The sequence below is a fragment of the Panthera onca genome, chromosome B2 (assembly GCF_046562875.1).
Source record: "Panthera onca isolate mPanOnc1 chromosome B2, mPanOnc1 haplotype 2, whole genome shotgun sequence".
NCBI classification, from domain to species: Eukaryota; Metazoa; Chordata; class Mammalia; order Carnivora; family Felidae; genus Panthera; species Panthera onca.
Genome location: NC_138343.1, coordinates 119,268,037 through 119,289,466, shown reverse-complemented (window position 1 = coordinate 119,289,466; position 21,430 = coordinate 119,268,037). Strand labels below are relative to the sequence as shown.

The window sequence follows — 21,430 nt, the reverse complement described above, 5'->3', positions numbered from 1 at the left end:
TTGAGTTCGAACCCTGCATCGGGCATTGTGCTGACAGCTCAGAGCCTGGAGCCTGCTTTGGATTCTATGTCTCCCTCTCTCTCTGCCCCTCCCCTGCTCATTCTCAATCTCCCTCTCAAAAATAAATAAACATTAAAAAAAGTTTGATCTTCATTACCTCTATAATACGACAATGCTAGAGATTTTTTTTTTAAGTGAGCAATTAAAGAAAATAGCATTTTAGAAAAAAAGTACTCGGGAACAAAATGTAGGCAAAGATCTATTAGAAAGGTGTAATATTCCAGGATTGAGATTTTTTTGGCATATAAGAAAACAAATCATTTTAATATTGATACAAAAGACAGTAAGTTGACTATAATCTGGATACAACTTAATATCAAAAGGATACAAAGATGTTTCCAAACTGTATGAATCAGTTTCATAGAAGTTAAATTCCTTATTATCTTTCAAATCACAAAAATCATCTTTCTGTTTATTTTCTATACCAGTTCATTTAATTACCCTTTTACAGGTTTAAGGTCAAATCCTAAAATTTCTACGTTAAAGTCTGAGTTTCAAGACTAAAATAACCCTATGGCATAATTTTATACTAAATGGGGGTAGGGAAGTATACTACATTTTATACTTCAATGGCGATGTGATGTACATATCAGTGTGAACGGCCTTCTTCCTCCCTATATTTTTTCTAAGCATCTTAAATTGTAGCCTCGGAATCTTTTGAGTAGAGAAATTGTCTCCTGGAAGTTCCAGTTAAAATGTAGATATCAGCCAAAAGGAGTGATATTGAACCAATGATTTTCAAATGTTTTGATCATATATCCCTACTGGAAAAAGAAAATTTTTTAATGAGTCCTCGGTATGTATATATTTATTTATTTTTGCATTTATAAGTAAAATACAAAACTTCCAAAACCTTTCCTCATAGCTTTGTGGGTTTTGACAATTTCTTTTCATATACAAGTAAACTTTCATATTCTCCTCAAAAATGTGTCTCATACCAGGAATAGAAATGTCAGCTGTTCTTTTTTTTTTTTTTTTTTTTTTGAGACTGTTCGCATTAGTATCATTTTTTAACGCACTTTCTTTGCAAGAATCATTTTAAGCTATTCTTCTATTCTGTAAATGTTGATTTAGTTAAAATGGTAGCCTAGTTGGTTAAGCCACTTAACCGGGCCCATGTAAACTGCAGGATGGCACAGTGCAGTGAATGTGGACGAGCTAGTGAGGAATCTGCAGTCATCCTGTGTAAATTAAGGATCGTTCTCCCCTCAGGGTACCTTGGAGACCATTTGTGACCCATGACCTCTGACACATGGACCTATTAAGAGTACCTTTGTCCATCAATTCTTAAAATGCTAGTAAATTTCACTTTCTTTTTATATTTTTTTATATAGACAATAAATGTAGGGAGACATTTTAATAGTCTCATTCCTAACCTTTGGCATTCCCTACGTTGCAGACCATTTTATTAAACTGTTGACCCTGACTACTGTGTTAAACTAGGTTAGTTTTTGAAGTTTACCTGGAAGGAATAAAAGAGAGTTGAATAAAATGTTTAGTTTCAAGAGCAATTTTGAAAGCTGGATAAGAGTCTCTAAAATTACTTTGGATGGAACATATGGTAAAGAGGGAGGTGTTATCCCTCATCTGATTAGCAGATACTTACTGTTCAGGACAATAACGTGCACTATTCTTCTTTGAATCCCTGATACCTGGAAACATAAAAAAGGTTCTTCAGGTTTCAAGAAGCTCATAATCTTCAGGATTCATAGGAGGGTGTTTGGCTCCTAACTGGGAGGAAGGAGTAAGGATAAGGTGGGGGGCATGGGACAGAAACAGAGACAGAAAGAGAGAAACTGCATTTTCCCCTGTTTTCCTTGGAAATCTACTTCCAATCACCAGATTCATACACTTCCTATAGGGTGCCTACCATTGACTATAGCCAAACTTATTACTAACTTTGGAGGGTTTCTGTGAATTATGCCTTCAAGAAACAAGGTTTTTCTGACTTTGTCCTTTAGCTTTGTAACAGTACCACCTCTATTCTGAGCCTGTTTGATGCCCCTAAAATGTCAGAGATAGTGACTTTCGACACCATCTTTGAAGGGTGGTATTTTCATATGCTTTAGTATAGTTTTCCATGATTCTGCTGTGACCCTGGTGGAAGATTTTCATGTGGATACCATACTGTTTCCCATAGTTTGGATGAATGTCTTGTCCCATTGGACAGCTATTGAATTCCATGTGGCTTAGGCTGTGGGAATGGGGATTCATTTTCTTGTGACCAACACAAGTCATGTCAGCCTACCTTCCAGAAACTACCAAATACAAAGATTTTTATATTTGGTTTAATTATTCACAATGGTAACAAATAATTCCATTATATTCAAAGTTCCCTTGAAATGAGACCTTTGTAATTTTCTCCAGTAGAGCATAGGGAAAGTGCTTGAGTATTCAGCGTAACTAGAAGCCTGTGTGCTATCTCAATGTAACTAATATGGTGACATGATCACATGCTCAGTTCTGATGGGGAATCTGGCAGCGTTGGTTTCATTTTTGTTTTTAGAAGATTTCTTTTTTTTTTTTTTAATTTTTTTATTTTTTTAAGTTTATTTATTTTTGAGACAGAGAGAGACACAGCATGAACAGGGGAGGGTCAGAGAGAGAGGGAGACACAGAATCGGAAGCAGGCTCCAGGCTCTGAGCCGTCAGCCCAGAGCCCGACGCGGGGCTCGAACTCACGCGAGATCGTGACCTGAGCCGAAGTCGGAGGCTCAACCGACTGAGCCACCCAGGCGCCCCTGTTTTTGGAAGATTTCTATTCACAGTCGGTGGTATCTATGCACCATCCTCTCCTAAAGTTTACCATTATGATATGGGAGCAGAGTTGGGAAAGATCTTCCTTTTGGAAGCCATAGATTTTTTTTTTTAATTTTTTAATGTTTATTTATTCTTGGGAGAGAGAGAGAGAGAGAGCATGCGCGCTAGCAGGGGAGGGTCAGAGAGAGAGGGAGACACAGAATCTGAGCAGGCTCCAGGCTCTGAGCTGTCAGCACAGAGCCCGACGTGGGGCTCGAACTCACAAACCGTGAGACCATGACCTGAGCCACCCAGGCGCCCCTGGACACATTCACTTATTAAAAAAAAACAAACGCATATTGCAAGTTATTTAAGAACCACGACAATGTGACACACAGAGGTGTATAAAGGATTGCATAGCAATCACCTGTGGATCTGCTGTTCAGTTTGTGTCACGAAGAAGGCACCCCTTATATTCCCTTCCAATCACATTCTGGTCCTTTCTTGGGACATAACTACCTTAAGATTTTTCTAGATCATTCCCAGGACATCCTGGTTGTTTATTACACACGTACTTATTCCTACTTGGTACTTTTTGCATCTTTTTGAACTTTGTATATATGCAGATTTATTGCATGCAAATGTATTGCATATTTCTGATTTCTATATAAGAAACTGCGAGCTTAATCCATGTAAATAAGCATCAGTCTAATTTCACCCATTTTCACTGCTGTATGGTGTACAGTTACGTGAATGTGTTCGTTATTGAGCTATTGTCTTTCAGCTCTAAACCTACCCTTCAGTATTCTTCTTTGTGATGCTGGGCTAGGACTAGGCAAGTATGTTTCTCCTTGGCCGCCTGGCTCTCTATTAGATTCTGCCCAGAGGGGGAGCTAAAGGAATACAGAAGGTTGGAGGAGGGCCGACAGGACCTCCTTCTGTTTGCTCACCAGTCAGTGTTGTCCCATCTGCCTGGCAGCAGACCAGTAGTTTGTTCCGATAGCAGGTGCTTCCAGTTTTCAATTCGTTCCCATTCTTTCAGAACCAGTGTCATTGCCTTTCTTCCAAACTACCAGCACCAGCCCTTGTCCCCTCAAGAGAGGTGAGTTCTAGCTCCCTGGGGACAGTCCTCTCAGGATCTGTTCCTCTGCTCCAGCTGGAGAGAACACCCTTCTCAGGGGTTGGAGCCTCGGCAACACAGGCTCCTCTGGAAAGCTTCTCACCCCTAACACCTTGTCTTCCCTCTGTCCCCCCAACACTAGGAGTGGTAGCTGCTTTTTGCAGTTGCTTTGTTACCTAGGTGTTCCTTTCATGTGCTTCAATCATCAAATACCTCTTTAACCGAATCCTTATGTTCTCTGAAAATAACTGGTGTGGATTCTGTTTCCCTGGTTGCACCTTGTCTGGTGCCTGGATGGAAACAATCTTCATGTGTCCTTTCTCTTATTGATAAATAGGGCAAGCACGGCCCGGCTGACTGCACTAACATCTTGGGTAAACTCCATGATGTAGCAACAAACAAAATGTGCAGAAGTGGGGCAGTGGTGGTTCCACGCATGCTGTCAGGACCGCTCCCCCAGCCACCAGTAAAAAAGCAATAGGCCCATTGTCTGGCTTCCTCTGATCTGCTGTGTTCTTTACTTCACAAGGTCTGTGGGAGCCATGAACTTTGGGTGCACATCTGTGAGAACACAGGCTTTGCGGCCACATGCAAGCAAGTGATTATGTGATTTCTTAGTAACAAGCTGAACCAAGAAGCAACCTTAGCTCACTCTGAGTCATCATTTTTCAATAGTCTTTGTCCCTGAACTTGTTTCTGTGGTTTAGCTTGTTCAACAGATGCTTCGGTTTTCGAATTTTTTTTTATTTATTTATTACAGTTATTACCACTATTAATTCCTATTTTAAGTAGTTTCTCTGAACGTCCTTGTATGTGTCTCTTTGATCTTAAGCCAAAGAGCTTTTTGGATGCTTACTATCTGTCAGGGAGGCCTTGTGCTGGATGGTGATGATAGAACAAAAGTTTTTTTCTTAAGGATCACAGTCGGGGAGAGGAAACAGAACATCACTATCATCACTGTCTTTCTTTAGCAGAGTCATAATCAAATTTGAACACTTAGAAAATGCTTCACACTGGGCTAAAGCATTTTCAAGCATCTCGTTTAATGCTATAATAAAAGCCATAGAATATGATAATGCTGTGACCAATATCAGGGCCAGGAAGGAGTCCATTTTACCTTGGAAGACAAGAAAGGTGACTGAGACCAGCTGGGCAAGTCAGTAACGGCATTCAGGTAGACTTAGCCATGCATACAAAGACATGGGAGAATAGCATGTTGCAAAAAGAGTCCAATAGATTTGGAGGGGTGGGGTGGGCAGGTAAAGGAGGAAGAGGAAGGGGAAACAATAAGAACATGAGCCAAGGACCAGATCACTGAAGCACAAATAAAATGTAGACTGTATCCTGAGGCTAAGAGAAAACCCATTGAAAGATTTTAGAGTCTAATATTATGGTGAGCTAGAGAGTCTTTAAATCATTGATAGCGGTTTGCAGGATGGAGTAGAAAGGAGTAGAGAGAAATTCTAAATGCAGCGTGGCCGTGTAGGAGACAATTCTCAGGGTAGTGGCGGCAGAATAGCCCATCGCGACATGCTTGAGGAGCAGCAAGGGGACCAATACAATTGGAGCCACAGGAACCTGGGGGAAGTTAGTAGGAGTTGATGTTAGGAGTAACAGGAGCCCGGATCATAGTGGGGCTTGTAAGCATGGCAAGAACTTGGCTTTTTGCTCTGAACGAAGTGAGATGCCATTGAAGGATTTTGAGCAGAGGACCGACACAGTTGTTTTTACATTTTAATAGGATTGCTATCGAGCAGAAGTAGAAGCAGAGACACCAAAACCAGGTAGGAAGTTATTGGGGTAATCCAGGCCAGAGATGATGGCGGCTCAGGCCGGGGTTGCAATAGCAAAAGGTCTCCTGATGCAACATGTGTACAGTGAGAGACCAAGAGAGAAGTAAGGAGAACCCCAAAGGCTTTGGCCTGAAAAACTAGAGGACGAAAAGCCATTAACTGAGATCCGAAAGATTGTAGGAGCGGCAGGAGGGGAAGGCTAAAAGCTCAATTTTGTTTGTGTTGATTTGATGTGTCTATGCAGCCAAATGCAGGTTTTGAGCAGACATTGTGGGCCATGGGCATCTGGAGTCCAGGGGAGAAGTCTGAGCGAAAAGTTATAAATCCGTGAATCACTGAAATATATTTATGGTGTTGAAAGCCATGAAATGAAGGTAATCACCCAGGCAGCGAGTGCAGATAGGAACAGAAGACTTCCAAAAATTGGGATCGGGACGCACTAATGTTAAGAGGTCTGAGGCGGTAAGAAGCAACTAGAAAACGACAAATAGATCCACAAAAACATCCAAAGTAAACAAGCGCAGAAACTGAGAAGGAGGAAGGAAAAGGAAACCCAGAAGAGCCTGGGGAGAGAAAGCAGATTGAGAATGAGGTAATGGCAAGTGTGCTAATAAGTCAAGTCAGATGGGACCGAAAACTGACCGATGGATTTAGTCACGTGATGATCAACGATGAGCTTGGTGAGATGGTGGAATCATGGGGGCAAAATCTCGGTGGGAGGAAAGGAATTAAAACAGAATGGGCACAAGCCCGTAAAGGAGTTTCGTTGTAAAATGGAGCGGGGAAATGGGGCAGGAACCGTAAGGGAATGTCAGATCAGGAGAGTTCCTTTTTAAGATAGGTGATATAATGGGGTATTTGCATGCTGATTATAACCACCCAATAGGCAGAAATTGATGCTGAGTAAGCGAGAAGGATTCCTAAAGATATATCTTTGGGATCCGCTGCACAAGGACGGAAAGGGGCGTGGGCAGTCATTTACAGTGACAGGAGGAGAGGCAGAGTTGATAGGCTAAGATGCTGGCAAGTGGGCTGATGCTTGCTGGGAACTTAGGGAAGTCTCTGTCTTGTTGGATAAACAGGCCTGGAGTTCAGGAGAAAAGTTTGAGCTAAAGGTAGAGACAGCATAACAGGTAGTCGAAGCTATGCAATAGAAAAGATCTGCTATGGGGAAGAGACAGTCGAATATGGCATGAAAACACCAACTAACAAAATGTGGCTTCTGACCATAAGCACATTAAAAGTTCAGAGAAGAAATGAGCAACAAAGAATGACAAGACTTGAGTCAAAGGGGCAGGATTTAGCGAGACATCATTCCAGGATCAGAGCAGTAGCGAGTGTATTAAAAAGGATCATAAGAAGAGTGGTCTGAGCTAAGAACAGGAGAGAGAAAATGGCACCAAGTGGGAGAAAGTTCTGGTTGTCTGCCTTGATTTGCTATACATATAGGAAGAATTTTAGTTAGTGGGAGCAATGGTTAAGGGAACTTAAATGGTTTGCAATACTGATTGAAGATTAACGTGTCAGGGGTGGGATCAACCCTGTAAGTATGAGGAATGCTTGGCCACAGAGTTAGGACTCTGATAATGGGAATGGGGAGGAAGATTAACAATGGATATTAGAAATAAAGACTTGGGGAGGGCAAACAAATTCTTAGAGATTTTGTTCTAGGGTGCTTTTCCCCTTGAAAATTTGTGCTTTACATATTTTAAAGCAGAATTATATTTATTTTAATACAAAACTCTCCCTAATCCTGCAAGAATTTCAAACTGTCATTCAGGTTACATAGAAACACCTTGTTTAAATAACTTACACCCACAATCCCTATTCTTTATACACATATGAGGCAAAGCCATTGCTAACCACATTTGATAACATTTAATCCGGGTTTCTGTTGATTTCAATATAATAAAAGTTGGTACATTTCCTGGAATTGGGTACTGGAGAGTAAAGGGAAATTCTCATATGTTTTCTTTTGGTTCTATTCACACAGTCAGGTGAACCAAGACAATAGAATTTCAATTTGAAATATGAAAATAGTTTCCTTTTTCTCATTACAAAGCAATCCATTAGTTTTACAGAATTTCTATGTCACTTTCATTTTTTTTTTTTTGCCAAAATGAAAATTTGCATCTAATGAACATCATTTTAGCGTATAAGGACACATGGAAACTCACTGGGGAAACTGGGAGAAGAAAGGAGTATTCAGATAATGGAAAACGGTTACTGGAATGGAAAGATTTTGAACTCTAGAACCAACCAACCAAACAAATGAGAGGCATTAATCTCCAAAACCTATTGGTTTCTCTATGTCAGATGATTAGAAAGAATCCCGGAGAGAGAGAGCAAGTACCAGTATTAATGATTCTAGAATCAGAGATGTAAATCTTAAAAAAAATTCCTTTACATGAACTCACTTTCAAAAAAGGGGATTCATTCCAAAACTAGGACAGGAAATTGAGTTTAACAAATCAGAAAACATTTACAGAGCTTAGCACAGTACAAACCTCCACAAAAGCAGCAGAGAGAATCAAAATGTGGCCCCATTCTTAAGGAATTTATAAGGATAATGCATCAGAAAAATAAAAGAATTAAGAGACAATTTAGAACTCTCTTTGAATTATCTAATAGTCTGGAAGTAGGAAGCAAGAAGCAGGATTGGATTTATTGTTCTAAACTGTAGAAGATACATGATGTAAATCTCAGTGCAAGAAAGGGTGTTCTAAAAATTTGCAGTGTTCAAACATGAAACAGACTGAAGTTTCAGGTAGCGGATTTCATTCAACAATCATTCATGTATCGGGCTTCCTTACCTATTACACATGTGGGCTGGAGTGATGAGGTTCATCAGTCAGCAAGACGCTTTCTTATCCTCCTGGAGTCACAACCTTGGGACGCATCATCTATAGATAATTATGGATGTTCTGGAAAGATACAACAAGATTCTTTTTTAATATCTTTTAAGAAGACAAGACATACATATACAGAACAAAATATCGGAATCGGATTTAAATTGAAGGTCAAGACAACAGCAAGCGGTGAGTGGCATTCACCAGGACAAGAAAAATGTGCTCTGATGGCTCAGAAATATTGCTTAGGAGTAGGGGTAGGTTTGAGAGAACCGTACACGGAGTTAGAGCTTAGACAGCGAGCCAGGACATTTCAGGGAGAATTGGGCAGAGAATCATCTAGGTGGAGTAGTGCATGGCGTGTTCAGAGATCAGGGAATGATTCAACTTCACTGAATAAAGTGTTCATAAAGGCAGCTGTAGAGATAAATCCAGGTTGTAGGAGAACTTGAACAATGTCAGCTTTTCCCACATTTCAGGAAATCATGTCATTATGCCATTATCTTTATGATTTTCGTACTAACCATATACCATTTTACTTACTTGGTAATCTTTTAAGACGGATGGACATCTTTTGTGTTGCCTCATCCTAAACTCTACTGTCCATGGGTTTAAGAGTCTTAAATTATCTAATAAACATGATAGTTAATCTGTAACTATTAAAAGTATTTATCTGTATATCTTGCAAAATCAACCTGCTTTCCCCTCACGGAGCATGGACCACGTTTGGAGAATTAACGTTTTAAATAATGGCAAATCACGCTTTAGATAATGGAATTTAAGTGACATAACAGGAGCTGGATTTCGGAGAAAATTCATCTGGTGGCTATGTGTCGAATGAACAACTTTGGCCATTGTGGGCGGTAGGAAGATCAATTAAAAAGCAGGACCTGCTTTAGCATAAACAATCAGGACAGGAAGAGATATTTTTATTTATTTATTTATTTATTTATTTATTTATTTAATGTTTATATTTGAGAGAGAGAGAGCATGAGTGTGGGAGGGGCGGGCAGAGAGAGAGGGAGACACAGAATCTGAAGCAGGCTCCAGGCTCTGAGCTGTCAGCACAGCGTGCACGAGGGGCTCAAACTCACTGACCATGAGATCATGACCTGAGCCGAAGTTGGATTCTCAACTGACTGGGTCACTCAGGTGCCCCAGGGCAGGAAGAGATGTTTAAAAGAAACTTTACAATGAATTAGATGTGGGAGCAACGGGAGAGGAAAATGTCTGAGAGTCCAGTTAAATGGATGACACCTATATCTAATATTTTAAAGATGTTCAGCTCTTTAGAGGCACAAGGAAATCATTTCCTGAAAATGAGATTTTGGATGATGTAATAGTACAAGTATTTAGGGAAGAGGACTTCACTTAAAAAAATGGGCAGATTTGGGGCGCCTGGGCGCAGTCAGTCAGTCGGCCGTCTGACTTTGGCTCAAGTCATGATCTTGCGGTTCATGAGTTCAAGCCCCGTGTCGGGCTCTGCGCTGATAGCTCAGAGCCGGGAGCCTGCTTTGAATATGTGTCTCCCTCTCTCTGTGACCCTCCCCCACTCACACTCTGTCTCTCTCAAAAATAAATAAACATTAAAAAATTTTGTTTTAAATGGGCCAATTCTATAAAGATGAAGAAATTGTATGATCTGAAGCCTAACTTCTTGGTTTTCAACACATGAGCTCTACAGCAGTAGCCAGATTCTGGAGATGCCCAGAGACTCAACTCAGTGGGCACTCATTAACTTATTGACCAGGTTATAATCTGTGTTTTGCAAAGTGGTCAGAGAAACTTCCTACATTTCAGACTATTTTACAGTCTTTCGGAGGGAAACCAGCAACTGTGGTTCCTGCTGAAATCCTTTTATAATGCAAAAATTGAGGGCCACTGGTTATGAACCCAATCATAAGCAGGTATATCTATTCTCCTTTGGCATTTTATGAGCTCTGTTGAAACTGGAGCTTGTCTTACGCTCTGTTCTGTGTCTGCTACAGCCACATGTATAAGTTCTTAGCACATTGTTGTTATGCTGGGTGCCTTCTAGAAGAGAATTCAGTATTGGCCTTATTAATGGAACCATTGAGCTACCAGGAAAATATATTTTATTTTAAAAAAGAGTTCAACAGGGGTGCCTGGGCGGCTCAGTTGGCCAAGCATCAGACTTCTACTCAGGTCATGATCTCACGGCTCATGAGCTCGAGCCCTGCATTGGGCTCTGTGCTGACTCTCTCTCTCTCTCTCTCTCTCTCTCTCTGTCTCTCTCCCTTCCCCCACTCATGCATGTGCTCTCTGTATCCCAGAATTAATAAATAAACTTTAAAAAAGGAGTTCAACAGCCAGTGGTTTTTGGCTTGAACTCATCTGATTCACTCACTAATTTCACTTCTAGAGGTGAATAACCCTTGAACCACTGTCAACAAGAACATTGCCCACTTGAGTCAATGTCATTTTGTACTCCTGGCTGTCAGTTTTCTTGCACAACATTCTTTCTTAATGTGTTGTGTAATGTTACTTCTGTGAAAATATAAATACCCGGAAGCGAGCCGGGTTTTACCCTAAAACTTTCTCCAGTGATACCAAATATGAGAATCTGAGTTTACCGAAGATCACCAACTTCTAGCTATGATTACATCATATTTTCCAAAATATGTGGCACTATTTGCCATCTGTGTCCTATGTGTCGGTGCACTGGACACTTTCATTGCTGCAGTGTATGAACACGCTGTCATATTACCAAACAGAACAGAGACACCAGTTTCCAAAGAAGAAGCTTTGCTCCTGATGAACAAGAACATAGATGTTTTGGAGAACGCAGTTAAGCTGGCAGCCAGGCAGGTATTGTCCTTTCTTACGCTGGCTGGGATATTGTAGAGGAAATTTGAAACTTGGAAAGAGCGTGGGTATTTGGAATTTGTGAAAGACTGTTTTGCTCATACTTGTTTTGAGCAGGGTGCACATATCATTGTTACCCCAGAAGATGGAATTTATGGCTGGGTTTTCACAAGAGAGACCATTTACCCCTATCTGGAAGATATCCCAGACCCAGAGGTGAACTGGATTCCATGTACAGATCCCCAGAGGTAATGTCATTACCCTTTGATTTTTGAACAAAAAAAATTGTGATATTGCAAAAATACAAATAACAAATCCATTAAACTTGACTCGTTCTCTTTTCTGGCAATCGATTTATGGCTCTGGACCCACGAGCCTCTTCATACTGTGTGCCGTCTGGCATGGCTTGAGATGATGATTCTTGGTTGGTTATTTATTGTGGCTTCCTTTAATGAACGGCCTGTGTGTACATAGTTTTTATAATAAATACACTCCATGGGGTTTCAACAAAGTGAAAAAGTTGTACTAGCTGGGACTTCTGTCCCCAAATAAAGTAAGCTCACCCATGAATACCTGCCTCCTTTGCAGGAATGGTGAAAAGATAAATGAATTTATGTTTCCAAAGAGCTCTGATATCACTCTCATTTGCCCTGTGATGAGGATGGCAGGTGGAAACTGCACAGGACTTGAAAAAGGAAACATCGTTTCCAAGACAATACCACCTCCTAGCTGTGTGATGGGCGGCAGATCACCTAAATACTTCACATCTCCGTTTCTTTATCCACGAAACAGCGATAGTAAAATTTCCTGTCCTACTTCCTTTACAGAGTAGACAAGAGTGTCTACTGAAGTGATACACGTAGAATCTAAACACAGTTGTGCTGCCTCCAACGTTAGCTGTCACGATTCCTTTTTTTTTTTTCCACAAAAATAATTGGATCTGGGGGCGCCTGGGGGGCTCAGTCGGTTAAGCGTCCCGCTTCGGCTCAGGTCATGATCTCACGGTTTGTGAGTTCCAGCTCCACATTGGGCTCTGTGCTGACAGCTCAGAGCCTGGAACCTGCTTCGGATTCTGTCTCCCTCTCTCGGTTCCTCCCCCACTCGCACTCAGTCTCTCTCTCTCTCTCTCTCAAAAATAAATAACGATTAAAAAAAAAGTAAAAATAAAGGATAATTGGATCTGAACTTCTTTGTTTTCTTGTCTTTGAGAAATGTAAGCAATTATTAATAGCTGTAGTTTAAGCATAACTTTTCAATGTTTATTTTATTTTTGAGAGACAGAGAGACAGAGCATGGGGGGGGGGGGGGGGCAGAGAGAGAGGGAGACACAGAATCCAAAGCAGGCTCCAGGCTCCAGGCTCCAAGCTGTCAACACAGAGCCTGATGCGGGGCTTGACCTCACAAACTGCAAGATCGTGACCTGAGCTAAAGTCGGACACTCAACCAACTGAGCCACCCAGGCACTTCGTTTAAGCATAACTTTCTTAGGGAACATCTGTATAAAACATAAGACAGATTTATGAAATTATTTTAGATGTATTTACTTTTAAAAATAGTTTATATGTAATTCCTTTAAAAGGCAAAATCTATGCATTAAAAAAAAATTTAATTTGCTAATTTTAAACTTGCAGGCATCTGTTCCGAACTGTATCTATTGTACAAGAAAAAGAATGTCTTCAATAATTTTAACATTTGAAATTGACTGGGGTGGGGGGGGGGGGGTCAAGTCCAACGTTGCAACATGGGAATTCTACTGTGTGGGTCAGTTTCGCCCAGGAGTTTCACCTTTGAAAAAATAATCTAAGTGTTGCATCGTCTATGTTTACAGTAACCGCATTAACTATAACTCAATGTTTACTTGATCATGAGGTTTGTTTTTTTTCCCCCAGAGCAGGAAGGACTCATTATCTGCAATAATCCAAGAGGCTGATTCTAAAATTCACTTTATTTGCCTGGGCTGATAATACTGACTTTCCTAGGGGAAAGAGGTCCTGAATCCTGATAATTAATCTCAGATGAATTATTTTAAGTTGGGAAGGTAGATGACTGATGAAACTTCAACATTATTGAGGGTTGCAGACATTTACTCAAATGGTAAGCTTTCAGCCTGACTTACAAAAACAGAAATCCGATATTTAATAAGACGGTAATATTGGTTTTAAAAAAAGCCACCATTTCTTCCCTAGTAATATTTATACTTAAAGGTGATAATAGAGGGCCACCTGGTTATCCGTGTGTATTTAAATACTATCATTGACAATACTGACCTGTCCCATGCTTCCTTGAGCATTACCCATGAGGAGTAATAGAAGATATTAAAATGCCCTAATTATTTAGCAGGAAGAAAGAAAGAAAGAAAGAAAGAAAGAAAGAAAGAAAGAGAGAAAGAAAGAGAGAGAGAAAGAAAGAAACAGAAAGAAAGGAAAGAGAGAAAGAAAGAAAAAAGAAAATAGGTGATAGTTTTATTGAAAGTTTTAAAGAATATCAATGTTAACAATGTTGCCGTGTTTTTCCTGAGGGCAAAAAAAAAAAAAAAAAAAAAAAGAAAAGAAATGATCTGAAACAGTAGTCATAAATCATAAATCATAAATCAATCACTGTCATAAATTTGCCCTTTCTCTTCAAAGATTAAGTCCACATCAACTGTAGAGAGGCTGAGAGATGCTGGAGAGAACCCAAATGGCTTCTAGAAGCAGTAAATCCATCAGTTTCCTGGGTTGTCCCCCTGTAGTTACAAAGTCCATAATGGCCATTATTTCTTCATGGAGCATCTACGTGGTTCCAGGAATTGTACCTGGTACACTAGACATATTGTCTCATTCACTTTATGTGACAGGTACAACTATTTCTATTTTTCATATCAGGGAAAAAAGGAGGCTTACGGTCTCATATTGGTAATTAACATGGCAGGAAATCAAAGCCAGCCATTTCCATCTGAGCCCTGATAACTGGTAGACTTGGAGCACCTGGATGCACCATATTGTATTTGAAATCACCAGTGACCAGTGAATCCACTCCTTTGACAGAATGTTCTGGTTGCCAAATTTTTTTTCTCCTCTGCATATCTGTCTCTCTATAACGTTAGTCTTTGTACTGCCTTTATTACTTTATATATTATCATTGTATATATATGACTCACCTCCTTCAGATTAGAGCCTTTCAAATATTTGAAGCCACCTATCATTCCACCTATTTTGTCACCTCAATCTCTTCTTATTTCTTGGTTAATGTCCCCAATGTAGATGGATTTGGCAATACTTTGAGAAGCAATTTCATAGTCTGTATTTATCTCAGGGTTTCTTGTGAACACCCTTGCAGGCAGGCAGAAAGCAATTATGTTATACTGACAGATAAGGAAACTGAGCCAACACAGTGAAGTCCCTTCCTTCCTCCCTCCCTCCCTCCCACCTTTCTTTCTTTCTTTCTTTCTTTCTTTCTTTCTTTCTTTCTTTCCTTCTTCTTTCTTTCTTTCTCTCTCTTTCTTTTTCTTTCTCTCCTTTTTCCTTTTCTTTCTCTCTTCCTTTCTTTTCTTTCTCCTTCCTCCCTCCCTTCCTTCCTCCCTCCCTCCCTTCCTCCCTCCTTCCCTCCCTTCCTTCCTGAAATATTTCAAGTACATAATGATGCATTTGTTCTCTATAGAAGACGATTGACATAGGAGCAACTATTTACTGCTTCCTAGTAAGAGTATGGCTAGAATTATAGAAAAGGCCCTCCCCATTAAAAGAGTGTATTACATTTCAAGCCCTTCCTTTGCCCGCCTAGAAGCACTTTATAAGAGAAAGCTTTCCTTCTCTTCTTTCTCCTCTTCCTCCACCATCTTTCCAGTGTTTCTGTCTCACACTGCAACTAAGAGTCTGGCACATTAAAATAGGTTAGCCTTCAGGGGAGGCGGGGGGATGGGCAAGATGGGCAAAGGGGAGTGGGAGATACAGGATTCCCGTTATGGAATGAATTAGTCATGGACTAAAAGGCACAGTATAGCAAATGTAGTCCATGGTATCGTCATAGTGTTGTGTGGTGACAGATGATAGCTACACTGGTAGTGAGCATAGCACGACATCGAGGACTGTCGAATCATTAGACTGTACATCTAGAACTAATGTAACAATGTGTCAACTATACTTCAGTAAAAAATAAACAAGGTAAACTAGGTTAGCTTTCGTAAATATGAAGACTATGTTGCATGTGGAATTTTAGATCTTTTCTGATTTGATTCCTAACCTAGAGCTTGTGTTCTAAGTAACAGGCAAATAAAGTATGTTCTGGAAGATTAGAAATCACTCAAGTACAGTAAGTTTAAGGCCATATCTATTAAATCAGGTTTGGCTACACCCCAGTGCAACAAAGGCTCAGCTGCCTGGCCAAAGACAACTCCATCTACGTTGTGGCAAATATTGGGGACAAGAAGCCATGCAATGCCAGCGACCCTCAGTGTCCCCCCGATGGCCGTTACCAGTACAACACTGATGTGGTGTTTGATTCTGAGGGTAGGCTGGTGGCACGCTACCATAAGGTAAGAATATCTTCTTGTGTTTGTTTGTGGTATATATGTACATTCATTTCTTGAACATGGCCGAAAGAACTGTTACGAACGCGTCTCTTGATTATTACGCTTTAGTTGAAAAGGGGGTTTCATTTACTCTGGTCTCATATAAGGGTTCTGAGTTTGAATTAAGCATGGAGTAGAATTTGGCAGAATATTGAATGTGATCATAGTCTCACAAAGATGTTAATAGTCTCTGAGAAAGAAGGAGAAATGCTGTTATACCCTGGTTAGTGTTTTGGCTCAATTCATTGACACTCATAGCATGACTAAGCTTTATCAGATGTAGTCTGTCCCTCAGAGGCTCAAAAGACGTCAGCTATTCCTCTAGCTCTCTTAACTTGTGTTACAGCTTTTACTCGAGCTGTGCTTTTAGAGACCCCATGGTGCTCAACATAAAGCTCACATTCTGTAGGAGCAAAATCCAGAGGAAGAGTGTATTTTTGTCCTGCCTTGTAGACCTCGTCATCATGCCTTGACTCCAGTTAGGCTACGTGCCTTCCTTGAGCCGATCCCTGCAGGACGAAGGACAAGCTTCCACCTGCGTGTAGGGTAGAGGAGCAAGTGACCCTCACTGAAGGGGAGGGGGTGTTGTCAGAGCACAAATATGTACACATCAAGCCTCATGGTACATAGTATCTGAGCAAGTACTCTTGACCCGGGGCAAAGTGGAATTGGGGAGCAATAATCAAGCTGGAAAAAAATTACCAATGGCTCACTGATTAACAAGTGTGAGCTATTACCTTGCCTAACTTCAAATGTACTTCACTTCTATAAACCTAGCCGTATCGAAGGGAGATATGACAAAGTTAATTTTATTACTACATGCTAGGTTTCACACTGGCAGTGTTGTTGGTATTTAAAGAATACAGTGACAAAAAATCTGAAGTTTATAAGATTCAGATTTTCAACCTGTGATGTTAAGAGAAATAGTCACCTTTCAAATATCGTTTTTAGATATGATTTCGTTCGTTAGTTGTGGAAAGGTGGAGTTTTCTGACCAGCACCGTCGTAATAAAACTCCTAGACAGTGGTATACTGGGTTTGATTTCTGCAAATGTATGTGCAATAGTTTTAAATATGCATGTCAACATGGCTGGGAAAAAAATTTGATGGGTATGAAACACCTCTCTTTGGTAGTTTTCTCATGAATTTCCCCCTTCTTTGCTTTTTGTTAACAGTACAATCTTTTTGCGCCTGAAATTCAATTTGATTTCCCCAAGGATTCAGAATCTGTGACTTTTGAGACTCCTTTTGGGAAGTTTGGCATTTTCACTTGCTTTGACATTTTTTCTCACACCCCAGCTGTGGTGGTGGTGGATGAGTTTCAAGTGGACAGCGTTCTCTACCCGGTGGCGTGGTACAACACACTGCCCCTTCTGTCGGCTGTTCCCTTCCACTCTGCGTGGGCCAGAGCCATGAGAGTCAACTTGCTTGCTGCGAATACCCACAACACCAGCATGCACATGACAGGTAACTCACACGTGTCCTGCACCGACTGGCCATGATAGTCTTAGACAGTCTTCATTGATTTCCAAGCCACACTTGTCTTTAATAATTCCTTTATTAATTCTAATGTCACAAAATTAATAATAGCCTGGCTTTCAGTGCCCATATGTTTTAAGGCCCATTATCCCTATGAGTACGGAAGGAGGTAAACGCTATTATCTCAATTTCACATGAGGGAACATTGGAGTTAAAGAGAAGTCAAGTCGCATGAACAAACAAACAAAAACAAGCAAAAAAAGAAAAACAAAGCCAGATCTAAAGAACTTTGCTGCCCGCATCCATCAGTAATAGTGAAATAAATCTTTGTGGTTAAGGTGATAAAATGATTTTAGACTTAACCAGAGTTTATCCTTCATTGCATCCATGTTCAAGGTAATACAAGCTCCCCTCTTGACTGCTTGGGTTATTCATTGATCCAGATGAAGAAACTTAAACACAAATAAATTAGACAGGTCAGCAGAGAGCTCAGATTATTCTTCGTGTTGGGGAATTTTCTAGTTGTTTGTTAAGTTGGTTAAAAAAGAGGTAGTTTAAGTAAAAAAGTCAATTGACCCAAGTCAATTGATAATTTCAGTGTAAGCAGAACCTAATGGAGGACACAGAGGCAAATGGGAACAATGCCAGGCTAACAAGCTATCTCCTTAACTATCCTGAAAGTGCTTATGCTTTCATAAAGCCATATCGAATTTCTCTGGGGGATGATTTTATGAGTTTGTAACCATGCAAAATTCGGAACCAATATTTGCGTTGCCTTGTGTCGCCATAGGGAGTGGAATCTACGCACCGGAAGCGGTCAAAGTGTATCACTATGACATGGAAACAGAGAGTGGCCAGCTGATGCTGTCCGAACTGAAGTCCTGGCCGCGAAGTGAACCCACCTATCCTGCAGCTGTTGACTGGAGTGCTTATGCCAGAAGTGTCAAGCCATTCTTGTCTGAACAGTCGAATTTTCCGGGGATGATTTATTTTGATGAGCTCACCTTCATTGAGCTTAAGAGAAACACAGGAAATTACACAGTTTGCCAGAAAGACCTGTGCTGTCACTTAACTTACAAGATGTCGGAGAAACGAACGGACGAGGTTTACGCACTAGGTGCTTTTGATGGACTGCACAGAGTAGAAGGTCAATATTACCTACAGGTAAACAATAGTGACGTAAGTTAGAATGGATTGTTTATTAGTTTTTCTTCTGGATCATCGCTGCATTTCTTTAAAAATCGTGCTGGATTCAGTTACTTGGTAGCCCGTTACAGTCATCACTGAAGTTTTCCCCCAGAACACTTTGTTTAGTCTTAGCAAGAACAGAATGTCTTCTCTTGGCTGCAAGGTAAAACATAAAGCGAGTTGATGAGCTCTCAGCCAGCTGGATTCAAGTTGAAAGGCTGCAACCTCCATGCCTTCTCGTTTTGTGTCAGGTTACTTTAGAACAGTGCTTTTCGAACTGTCTTCAACAGGAGTCCAGAATCAGAAGTCCGTTTCATGTTACGATGCTGTGCGGTCAAGATGCATGATGGTAATTGAAACAAATATTTTATTTATTACTTCAATTAGAATTAGAAGTAGCCATAATTATGAGCAATAGCAGTCTGACTTTTAAAATCCAATTTATTGCATTTCACTTTATTTAAAAGAGACAGAGAGAGAGAGAGAGAGGGAGAGAGAGAGGGAGGGAGTTAGTCCTGACCTGTTGAACTGATTTTCGGATTCACTAATAGCCTCTGACCTCCAGTTTGAAAAGACTGCTTAAGAGGTGTAGGGGATAAAGGCAGGCCATCCCAAGAGGAGCCATTTGGGCATGAAGATTATTGTGAATTAAAAAAGCAATTAAAAGCCAGAAGATTCAGAAAAAGCTCTTTACCTCCCCCACAACTGCCTACAAGAATTTAGGTAGAGGATCTGCTTCAGAAAGGGAGCTATCAAGGTAAGTAAGGATGTGAGGACAGGAACCAGGTGTGGCAAACAGGGAGGAGCCTCACAGGGCCTGTTGGATCAAAGGCCTCCACATTCCAACGTTTCTAAGAGGCCCGGCAAATATTTGTGTACCAAATGTTTATTCTTTCTCATCTTACTGTAAATTGCATTCCTTCCCTTTGAAGTCCCAGACCCCTACGCCCTCCTCCTTATTCCAGAACGATATGCGCACCTCATTTTGCCTGTCTTGGGAATTGCCATGTCTGTGTGGATTCCCAAATGTACAAAATTCAATTTGACGTTCTCCTGTTAATCTGTCTCGTGTCCATTCAATTCTTAGTCTGGCCAGAAGGACCTTGACGGGGACAGGAAATTCTTCCTCCCTGACAGATGCGACCTAACAAATCTTCCTCTATTCCTTGAGATTGTGTCTTTCATGGAGAAACTATTTCCAAGATCTCTGACTACTTCTCTCTCCTTCGCCTACACAGATATGCACATTACTGAAGTGTCAAATCAGTGACCTGCGAACTTGTGGGGAGCCCGTGGGGTCAGCTTTCACCAAGTTGGAAGAATTCTCCCTCAGCGGCACATTTGCAACACGTTATGTTTTCCCACAGATCATTCTCAGTGGAAGTCAGCTTGCTCCTGAAAGGTATTATGAGGTAGGAGGAATTCAGGATGGTCAATTTCTTGGAACAGATGGGGTAAACTAGCACCATGGAAATCTTTGAGATTGTGACACAGTGTTGCAGTGCTGTGGTTCACATTATACAGGCAGAGCTTTAAAGACACGGGAAGCTTTAACATGGAAGAGAAATTGTGGTTCTAGATGTCTTTAGGCTGTGACAGAGAATTTGGGGTTCACTTTTTCTACATAAATGCGATGCTGAGATCCAAGGCAACAGTAGGGTTATGGACGACGGCAGCTAATGTTCTCTTTATTTGCATAAGTAAATAAATTTTTTCTTAATGGTGTGGAAGGCCCAAGTTAAACACATTAAGCAATGCACCTACAGCTTATTTCATGGGTATGTTATTTTGAGAAGTTGTTATAATGATAGCAATAATGAGAGTAATAATGGCGGTGCTTCATGAGTTAAAAGAATTTTTTTTATACGTCATCTTTTTAAACTACCTGTGTGGTAGTTTATTTGCTGCACTTTCACCCAAATCTCTCTACCCTTCGACCTTTAGATCTGACACACAGGTCTTCTGACACCAAGTCCCGTGTGCCTGTCTGTTACTATTTTAGAATGATGCTGTCTGAGAAGGCCTCTGGGCTGGAAACCAAAGCTCTGCATTGGAGTTAATCCTTTGCTCTCTTTGATCAGGTCTTGAGAGACGGACGTCTGAGGAGCCGAAGCAGAACCCCTCTGCCTGTCTTAGTTTTGGCCCTGTACGGAAGAGTGTTTGACAAAGACCCTCCGCGCTTGGGGCAAGGACCCCGGAGATTAGAATGATCCCTTTCCGCCGGCACACTTTCAGGATTACCCTGGCAAAGAAAGGGAAAGGAAAAAAAAAAAAAAAAAAGCTTCATGTCTGTTTAGAAGAGATGTCACAAATTGGCCGGAACAACAAACTTAAAACGTGAAAAGCAGTGGATGGGTTTTATATGTTTTACGTTTTCCGTATTTGATATATAGCACCAACTCATTTATGGGAGCTGCATGTGGGATCCGTGTAGGTGCAATGTAAGTATATGTGAGTATATGTGTGTGTAGCAGAACATGCAGTTAAATGGAGGGGGACTTAGAAAACTCCTTTTGTGTTAACTACTCTGATATATGTGAATGTTTTTCTATCATTTGTAAATACACAGGGGGCACCTTAATTAAGTATGCAGAGGGCTTTGGATCCTCGTTGATCACGATATAGGAAGTAAAAAAACAAAGGCATCTCCTAAAGTAATTATGAGTAACTTTTCAAAAAATTTTGAGCAACTTGTTAACTGATTAAAATTCTTCTATTATCTGTTTATTATACTCTTAAGTTCTAATTGTATGGAAATCAGATCCTTAGGACGGAAACAAAAAAGAAAAAATGATCTCCCTCAGACCACACCCTGTCTCCTTCTGGA

The 21,430-nt window shown here is 40.6% G+C and overlaps 2 protein-coding genes across 2 annotated transcripts in view; both read left to right on the top strand.

Moving 5' to 3' along the window:
* The first annotated feature begins 11,097 nt into the window (after nt 1–11,097).
* Nucleotides 11,098–21,323, top strand: LOC132667645 (vascular non-inflammatory molecule 3-like). The gene is made up of 7 exons (XM_060616698.3): nt 11,098–11,390; nt 11,505–11,635; nt 15,708–15,900; nt 17,112–17,403; nt 18,206–18,579; nt 19,842–20,015; nt 20,685–21,323. Exons 1-7 carry the CDS (start codon nt 11,178–11,180, stop codon nt 20,811–20,813), a joined length of 1,506 nt encoding a protein of 501 aa, XP_060472681.2. The 5' UTR covers nt 11,098–11,177; the 3' UTR covers nt 20,814–21,323.
* The window catches only part of VNN1 (vanin 1), a 90,462-nt gene continuing 89,964 nt past the window's right edge, over nt 20,933–21,430 (top strand). The window contains exon 1 of the mRNA XM_078447325.2: nt 20,933–21,044. The gene's annotated coding sequence lies outside the window, so the exon portion shown is untranslated. The remainder of the gene's footprint in view (nt 21,045–21,430) is intronic.

Excerpts from the sequence above, each read along its gene's own strand:
- LOC132667645 (XM_060616698.3), top strand. The coding sequence starts at position 11,178 with ATGATTACATCATATTTTCCAAAATATGTGGCACTATTTGCCATCTGT. Across the intron at positions 11,391-11,504 it reads TTAAGCTGGCAGCCAGGCAG|GGTGCACATATCATTGTTAC; the intron begins GTATTGTCCTTT and ends TGTTTTGAGCAG. Across the intron at positions 20,016-20,684 it reads CTCCTGAAAGGTATTATGAG|GTCTTGAGAGACGGACGTCT; the intron begins GTAGGAGGAATT and ends CTCTTTGATCAG.